The sequence below is a fragment of the Mandrillus leucophaeus genome, unplaced genomic scaffold, assembly GCF_000951045.1.
Source record: "Mandrillus leucophaeus isolate KB7577 unplaced genomic scaffold, Mleu.le_1.0 Scaffold402, whole genome shotgun sequence".
Lineage (NCBI taxonomy): Eukaryota > Metazoa > Chordata > Mammalia > Primates > Cercopithecidae > Mandrillus > Mandrillus leucophaeus.
In genome coordinates, this window is record NW_012104277.1 from 416,684 (window position 1) to 426,195 (window position 9,512).

General features: G+C 40.3%; 1 protein-coding gene across 3 annotated transcripts in view; it reads left to right on the plus strand.

Annotated features, from left to right (window-relative positions):
- CTDSPL2 (CTD (carboxy-terminal domain, RNA polymerase II, polypeptide A) small phosphatase like 2) overlaps window positions 1-9,512 on the plus strand; it is a 123,640-nt gene that overhangs the window by 59,431 nt on the left and 54,697 nt on the right. For all 3 annotated transcript variants that reach the window (XM_011992081.1, XM_011992083.1, XM_011992082.1), the window contains exons 3-4: window positions 6,946-7,084; window positions 9,244-9,393. In XM_011992081.1, the coding sequence (XP_011847471.1) occupies window positions 6,946-7,084; window positions 9,244-9,393 (289 nt within the window). The remainder of the gene's footprint in view (window positions 1-6,945; window positions 7,085-9,243; window positions 9,394-9,512) is intronic.

Genomic DNA, 9,512 nt, shown 5'->3' on the forward strand with positions numbered 1-9,512 from the left:
TGTGTGCCTGTAGTCCCAGCTACTTGGGAGGCTGAGGTGGAAGAATGTCTTGAGCCTGGGAGGTTGGGGCTGCAGTTAGCTAAGATTGAGCCATTGCATTCCAGCCTTGGTGACAGGGCAAGACCCTGTCTTTAAAAAAAAATAAAAAAAGTACTTGCCAGGCGCGGTGGCTCATGCCTGTAATCCCACCACTTTGAGAGGCCACGACGGGCACATCACCTGAGGTCGGGAGTTCGAGACCAGCCTGACCAACATGAAGAAAACCCTGTTTCTACTAAAAATACAAAAAATTAGCTGGGCGTGGTGACACATGCCTGTAATCCCAGCTACTTGGGAGGCTGAGGCAGGAGAATGGCTTGAACCTGGGAGGCGGAGGTTGCAGTGAGCCGAGATTGTGCCATTGCACTCCAGCCTGGGCAACAAGAGCGAAACTTAATCTAAGAAAAAAAAAAGTACTTAACACAAAGATCTTTTTATATGTATTCACATATTTTCCATTATAGTGTTCACTCCTTAATGCGTTTAGGATTTTATCTGGTACTGTTTATCGGATGCCTGCAGAACTTCATTTAGTATGTATCTCTCACCAATTTTCTTAGTTTTATATCTACATTTTTTGAGCACATACTCATTACATGCTATCCTTTATTCAAATTTGTCTTAGTTCTACAGGTTCTCCATCCGTTTGATGTGCTTAATGTTTATGCTTAGTCTTAGCTTCATTGTCTGAAGCTTATTTTTGTAGTGAATTCCTTGGAAAAGATTGATGGGGCTGAGTGCAGTGGCTGATGTCTGTAATCCCAGCACTTTTGGGAGGCTGAGGCTGGCAGATCACATGAGGTCAGGAGTTCGAGACCAGCCTGGCCAATATGGTGAAACCCCGTCTCTACTGAAAAAAAGAATACAAAAATTTCCCCGGCGTGGTGGCAGGCACCTGTAATCCCAGCTACTCTGGAGGCTGAGGCAGGAAAATCTCTTGAACCCGGGAGGTGGAGGTTGCAGTGAGCTGAGATTGTGCCACTGCACTTCAGCCTGAGTGAGAAGAGCAAGACTCTGTCTGAGAAGACAAAGACTCATGGGAACCATATTCTGAGCTTTTGCATGTTGATAACAGTGCCCTATCTGCTTGAAAATCAGTTTTGCTGGATATAAAATCCTTAACTCACATTTTTTCTTGGTTACATTAAATGTTATTCTATTTTCTTTCAACATGAAAAGCGTTTCTGTCAAATGTTTTATAATATAATTTTTCTTCTTTTTTAAAGTTGTTAAATTTAGAATATCTCTTAGATTGAGCTGGGCGTGGTGGCTCAGGCCTGTAATCCCAAAACTTTGGGAGGCCAAGGCAGGCAGATCACTTCAGGTCAGGAGTTCAAGACCAGCCTGACCAACACGGCGAAACTCCGTCTCTACTAATAATACAAAAATTAGCTGGGTATGGTGGCAGGCACCTGTAATCCCAGCTACTTGGGAGGCTGAGGCAGGAGAATTGCTTGAACCCAGGAGGCCGAGCCACTGACTGCACTCCAGCCTAAGTGGCAGAGTGAGACTCTGTCTCAAAAAGAAATAAAAAATAATAAAACGTGTCTTGAATTGACATGCCACTCCTGGCTTTTACACTTTCTTCATTTCTTTTTATGTCTGTCTTCATTTGTTTTTTAAAAAAAAAAAAAAAAAGGCAGTTTTCTCCCTTGCCTTGTGTGGGGGCCAATAGCTATAGTCCTGGCTACTCAGGAGGCTGAGGTGGGAGGATTGCTTGAACCTGGGAATTTGAGACCAGTTTGGGCAACTTAATGAGACCGTGGCTCTCAAAAAAAAAAAAATGTTACCCTCTTTCTTTTAAAGGTGTAATCTTTGTTTACTCTCTCGGGCCCCTTGTAGTGTAGTCTTTATTTCCGAAATGATTTATAAAAATTTTTGAATTGTTTTATTCTGTCTCTTAGTTTCTGAGTTTTTCTTCCTCTGCTGTATGTCTCATATTTTCTTTCCTTTTTTTTTTTTTTTGAGACAGAATCTTGCCCTGTTGCCCAGGTTGGAGTGCAGTGGCATGATCATGGCTCACTGCAGTCTCAAACTCCTGTGCTCAAGTGATCCTCTTGCCTCAGCCTTTTGAGTTGCTGGGACTATAGGCACATGCCACCACGAATGGCTGATTTTTAAATTTTTGTGTAGAAATGGGATCTTGCTATGTTGCCCAAGCTGATCTCAAACTCCTAGCCTCAAGTGATCCTCCTGCCTCAACCTCCCACAGTGCTAGAATTACAGGCGTGAGCCTCCACACCGGCCTCATGTTTTCTTAATGTGTTTTATCTAATTTTGAAATAGAAGATTATCATTTTTATCTTTTCCCTGTGCATGTTTTTCTGACATGTGTTCTTTATAGAGGTATTATTCTGCTCCATGTATGTTTAATTATAATAGTTTTGTGTGGGATTTGATATCTACACTTTCTTGCTCATTTTTATGTGAAATTAGTTTTTCTGAATTTTCAGAAAGTTGTGTAGTTCAGGGTATCTTTTTGAACAAATTTTGTTTTTATGTAGTTTTTAAAATATTAGTGATGTTTTTTGAGTTTTGTCTTATATTTCTACCACGTGTTTATTTGGGATTTCTCTTTCTTTTCTCTCTTCTGTGCCTGCCCTACTCACATTTGATTCCACTCCCAGTACTTCCCCCTGAGTATGGAAACTTGTTCTAGAAGGGGGCCATAGTTGGTCAGTTTCAAGAGTTCATAGGAGCAGACTGTTCCTGTCATTTCAACTTTAGCCATAGACCCGTTATGCTATTGGATTGGACAGCAGCTCCCCAACTCCCCTCCCCCTTATTTAATTTGCTATTCTCAAAGTGGTCCACTGTGGTTTCCAGTGACTACCTACGTGTTAGGTATTTGGGGCTTCTGTTCTCAGGTGTGCCACCTCACTTGTTGCTTAGTTCTGTTTTCCTTTGCACTGGTGTATATGGACATTTAGTTATTGTGCTTGTTGGTTTGTCCTCATCTGCTTGCGTTTTTGAGTTTATGGGGGATACCTTGTCTTCTGGTTTTGTTGTAAATGTTGCTTATGGGTTTTTCTTGCCTCTTCAGTTCTCTGTATTTACAGGGAGATTCATATATTTAAGAACACCACCTTCCCACGATTTTCCCCTTAATTACCTATCTTAGAGACAACTTTGAAAAATACAAATTTTGCACTGAGGTGGAAGGATAGCTTGAGGCTAGGAGTTTGAGACCAGCCTGGTTAACATAGCGAGACCCTATCTCTACAAAAAATAAAAACATTAACAGGGCATGTTGGTATGTGTCTGTATTCCTAGCTGCTTCAGAGGCTGAGGCAGGAAGAATGCTTGAGCCTAGGAGTTTGAGGCTGTAGTGAGCCATGATTGTGCTACTACACTTCAGAAAGATACCCTGCCTCCTTGAAAAAAAAAAAAAAAAAAGAAAGAAAAATGCAGATTTTAGAGAAGACATTGTAGGATTAATGTATTTAGTGAAAAAACTTATATAGTATTGTAGAAACTGTCTTTCCTAGTTCCTCTTCTTCTTCTAAAAAATCCTACTATGTTCAAAGTATACCCAAATTTTACAGTTGAATGTTCACAAAAGACTAGGATTGGGTGACAAATTGTCTTTCAGAATTGGATCATCATGCTGGGCACCATGGCTCATGCCTGTAATCCCAACAATTTGGGAGGCTGAGGCAGGAGGATTGCTTGGCGCTGGGAGTTCAAGACCAGTCTGGACAACATAGCAAGACCCTGTCTCTACTGGGGGTAGCGGGGGGGAAAGGATTGGATCATCAGGCATTTCAATGAATTACTCTGAAGAGTAGGATTTTACTGTCAGTGACTGCAGAATTTTAGTCTTGACCTTAATAAGCTTCCTCTTCCATTTTAGACATGTAACCTGAAGTATTTGAATGTGTTCTCAAGTGGCCGCATTATAGTCTGTTCTGCAACAATATGTGGTGCCCCTACAATACTATTTAGCCTACTCACTATTGGTAAATAGGGGTGTAGTATCAATAACATAGTGCGGAGGTATTGGTTTGTAGATGATTTCCCTCTAAACCAGACAACAAACTGAATAATTAGAGTTGAACTTGGTATTCTCTTCATCAGGAAAGTAAAAAGCCTCCAGTTCAGCTGCTACATAGGCACAAGTCCTTTCACCTGTTTTTTTATTTTTATTTTTATTTTTTGAGATGGTGTTTTGCTCTTGTTGCCCAGACTGAAGTGCAGTAGCATTATCTCGGTTCACCACAAACTCCACCTCCCGGGTTCAAGTGATTCTCCTGCCTCAGCCTCCCAAGTGGCTGGGATTACAGGCATGTGCCACCATGCCTGGCTCATTTTGTATTTTTAGTAGAGACAGGATTTCTCTATGTTGGTCAGGTTGGTCTCGAACTCCCAACCTCAGGTGATCCGCCCGCCTCGGCCTCCCAAAGTGCTGGGATTACAGGCTTCAACCACAGCACCTGGCCTATTTTTATTTTTAATTAAAAGTGATAATCTGCAGCAGACATTCCCTCTCCAGAGAGGTGCACCCTGGTCTAGCAGGGACTCTTCACATGTGGCCGTTTGCATTTCCTTTTGTACCCAACTTAACAGCAGCCCTCTAGCTTAAACTTCACTTCTCCCATAAGCCCCGGTTTCTACTTCATTGTTTCTGGTACCCTTTATTATCCCCTGAGATAGCATTCCAGCCCTCTTAGCTGCCTTACTTGGGTAGGGATGTCCAAGTTTTCTCTCGTGGTCCCAATCGTTGTTTTAGACAGAGTCTCTCTCTGTTGCCCAGGCTGGCGTGCAGTGGTGCAATCATAGCTCCCTGCAGCCTTGAACTCCTGGGCTCCCACCTAAGTCTCCCAAGTAGCTGAGATTACAGGCGTGTGTCACCAAGCCCAGCTCCAATCATTGTTTTTGTTAGTGCTATGGTTACAAAGTTCCAGGGGCATAAACTAATCTGCCCCAACATACCTCTCTCCCCTTCTGGACCCTTTTTTCCCATAAGCTTTGTTTCTTTTATTGTTGCAGAATGCAAGGTTTTCGGGAATGTATGTATGTATTTTATAGCAGCTGTACTAGGAAATTTCAGGGGGAGGCTAGGACTTAATGTAGTTGAAACTTTGCTGTATTATTTCTGTTCTTGGAAGACTTTATATAAAGAGAGCTCCTGTATTTTTTGATAGTGAAGATTCCATGTTTGTGATAGGAGGCTTCCCGATCCTCATTTTAAAATATAGGAGAACAGTACATGGTCAGAATTTGAAGGATTTTATTGTGGATCACTGAGGCAGTATTGTATGCTATTGTAATTTTCACCATTTACAATGCGAAGTTTTGTTTCAGAAATAATACAGCAATGTTCAACTTTTAGAAAATGTTTATTAGTGTATTTTATTAGTTGCTGTAGGGTAAAAACATTAAATACAAAAAAGTAGAGATAAGAATGTTGATTATATTTACCAATTATATATAATATATACATTTGAAGATCTAATCCTTACCAAAAGATTTCAGGTAGTCTCATTAAAACAGCAAGGAATTATGTAGGGCAGTATTATAGTAATATTAGAAAGTCACTCATGTGGCCAGGTGCTGTGACTCATGCCTGTAATCCCAGCACTTTGGGAGGCTGAGGCAGGCAAATCACGAGGTCAGGAGTTCGAGGCCAGCCTGACCAATATGGTGAAGCCCTGTCTCTACTAAAAATACAAAAATTAGCTGGGTGTGGTGGTGCACTCCTGTAATCCCAGCTACTCAGGAGGCTGAGGCAGAAGAATGGCTTGAACCCAGGAGGGAGACGGAGGTTGCAGTGAGGCGAGATCGTGCCACTGCACTCCAGCCTGGGCGACAGAGTCAGACTCTGTCTAAAAAAAAAAAAAAGAAAAAAAAATCACTCATGTATATGACTATGACTCTAGAAAAAATTTACAAATGAGGCCGGGCACGGTAGCTCACGCCTGTAATCCTAACACTTAGGGAGGCTGAGGCGGGTGGATCACCTGAGGTTAAGAGTTCAAGACCAGCCTGGCCAACGTGGTGAAACCTCGTCTCTACTAAAAATACAAAAATTAGCTGGGCGTGGTGGCAGGCGCCTGTAATCCCAGCTACTTGGGAGGCTGAGGCAGGAGAATCACCTGAACTCAGGAGGTTGAGGTTGCAGTGAGCCAAGATCATGCCACTGCACTCCAGCCTGGGCAACAGAGGAAAAACTCTGTCTCAAAAATAAAAAACAAACAAAATTTTCAAATTAGAAAACTTTTATATATATATATATAAAAATAGAGAAACGTAAATCATCTTAATGGCTGAAAGTGTACTATTTTAGTCCATTAATACTGCAAGAATAGTATAAACTGGTCATGTGGACTTGCCCCATATAAGGCAGCAAATAGCTTTGTTAAGGGATAGACTCTATGCTATTTATTCTGACATATTTATTCTGACAATTAAATAATTGAGGTAGGCAGTGGGGGTGTGGCAGTGCCAGGCCCCACCTTTATCCCCACCCCCTATTTTTGGGCAATATGTGACTTGCCAGCACATTCAGTGGGGCTATCTCTCCTACCCTGAGTCGCTTAAGGAAATGATCTGTATTCTTTAGGACAGTTCTAAAAATGAGGGGAAGCATTTGAAGATTCAGAGCACATTGAATACTTCAATATTTTGATAGCATGGAAAACTTAATGGACCTTGGGGAAGGGATCTGAATTGTGGGGATGCTGTAATTATATTTGTATATTGTAATTGCATTCATACTTTTACAACCCTGTCAAAATTTTTCTGTGTTTTCTACTACTGTTTGGTATTACCTATAATTGCATTTTGTTTTTCCTGGATATGAAAAGCAGAGGAAAGTATATTATACCATATTTTTAAATTTTAATATTGTAACCTATAAGGCAGAATGACTGTGCTTAGTGTGTTTTTTTTCTCTTATATCTTAAGGAAGAGAGAGAAAATCCTTCAAAACGGAGTAGAATTGAACGTGATATAGATAACAATTTGATCACATCAACACCAAGAGCAGGAGAAAAACCTAACAAACAGATATCTCGAGTAAGACGGAAAAGTCAAGTAAATGGAGGTTTGTTAATATTTAGATACTGTTTTATTTAGGTGTAAGCAGAGATCTCACCTGACACATTTCTTACCTATTTTTAAAAATCTACTTTGTGGCCGAGTGCAGTGGCTCATGCCTGTAATCCTCACATTTTGGGAGGCCGAGGTCGGCGGATCATTTGAGGCCAGGAATTTGAGACCAGCCTGGCCAACATGGCGAAACCCTGTCTCTATTAAAATCACACACAAAAAATTAGCCAGGCGTGGTGGCGCATGCCTATAATCTCAGCTACTCAGGTGGCTGAAGGTTGAGAATCGCTGGAACCTGGGAGGCGGAGGTTGCAGTAAGCCGAGATTGTGCCACTGCACTCCAGCCTGGGTGACAGAGTGAGACTCTGTCTCAAAACAAAACAAAACTACTTTGAGTAATTTTTGCCTTAACTTTGTAATCTTTGTATTATTAGTAACATGAAGTGAAATTAAAATGTGCTAATTTGAATCTTACTTTGAATTAAAGTAAGTAAAGGTAGAGTAACTATATACCTTTGTGCTGTTTAGCATAAAAATGTATGTGGGTCAATATTTTGGACATCTAATAAACTCATTTCTTAAAGCAATAATAATTGTGACTTAATTTAATTGAAATACGTACCAGATTTCTTCCTAGATTATTCTACTTAAAAGCTCAGAGGGGACTTGTATCACTTAGTCTCAACTAGGGGTGATTTTTTTCCTCCAAGGGACATTTGTCAATATCTAGAGACCTTTTTGGTTGTCACAACATGTGGAGGGGTGGCTACTAGGGTCTAGCAGGTGGATGTCAGAGATGTTAAACATCCTACAATATGCAGGACAGCTCTTCAAAACAAAGAATTATCAGACTGAAATGACAATAGTGCCACTGTTGATAAACTCTGTCAATACCTTGTTGTATAGCAGAGAAACTCCTCAAAGTCAAAAAGAAGGAGAAAAACATTAAGGAAAAGCAGAGACAGCTATACAGAGTAACACTTCAGAGCAGCAGTCCCCAACCTGTTGGCACCAAGGACCAGTGTTGTGGAAGACAGTTTTTCCACTGACAGTGATGAGAATGGTTTCAGGATAAACTGTTCCATCTCAGATCATCAGACATTAGATTCTCATAAGGATCGCACAACCTAGATCCCTTGCATGTGCAGTTCACAATAGGGTTCATGTTCCTAAAAGGATCTAATGCAGCAGCTTATCTGCAGATAAGGTAGTAGAGGCAGAGCTCAGGCGTTAATGCTTGTGCACCTCCTAATAGGCTGCGGACTGGTACCAGCAAGTATGGGGTTAGGGACCCCTGCTTTAGAGTATGGAGTACTGTTTTAACCAATGCTATCTTGAACACAGCTGCAATTTCTCGCCTTGTCTCTGCCCAGTGCAATAATGTATCTTTATTGTTAGAAAAAACAAACCAGGAGGGAGAAAAAGACTGGGACAAGACAAGGGGGACAAAATAGAGAAAGAAACAAGTTAGAAGAACCAAAGCAAAGAAGGAAATAAGTGTTGTAGACATCAAAAGTTGTGGAAAGTCAGAGGATGATTAATTAGAACAGTTGATTGATTTTACTTTTATATTTTTAAAAGATCTGTGGAACATTTTCATTTACAGGAAACTTAAAATTATTCTCCCTAGCCACTCTGAGATGGTGCCTCAGTATCCATAAGTAATTTTTGACACTGCTATATATAGCCTTCTGCGTCAGTAGAGTTATGTTGCCTCTATTCATGTAGCTGTCATTCATTAGATAGAAACAGATGTGAGGGAAGGTTTTATGAATTAGAACTATCCCAGAATGCAAACAAAAATAAAATTATTTGTGTTTTAGATGGTGGGAGCTAGTTTGCTTGCTTACAAAGAATTTTCTTCATTTTGTGTTATACTGTGTTGATTTGAAGCCTTTCAGTCTATAGGTGTAAATCTGTTTTGAAAAAACTCAGCAACTGTTAGCGTTATAACCGCATTGATACATAAAGAGCATTTGACTTACAAGTAATTTACCTCAGTGTTTCTTTAATAAGCTCTCCTGAACATTAACATTAATTAGCTTTTGTGAAGTATTTTGAGGGAAAAAGTTATTTCTGTAATGAATGATTTATAACACATTTCTGAAAGTCAGTGTTTTCTAGATCATGACTCTTTTCTTATTTCTTTTTTAGAAGCTGGTAGTTATGAAATGACAAATCAACATGTAAAACAAAATGGAAAATTAGAAGATAATCCTTCCTCTGGCAGTCCTCCAAGGACTACTTTGTTGGGGACCATATTTTCACCTGTCTTCAACTTTTTTTCACCAGCAAATAAAAATGGTAAGTATAAATCGTTAACTGTGATTTGGGTGTTTTTAAAAAATGCATTGTTTTTTTGTTTTTTTGAGACGGAGTCTCGCTCTGTTGCCCAGGCTGGTTTCGAACTCCTGAGGTCAAGC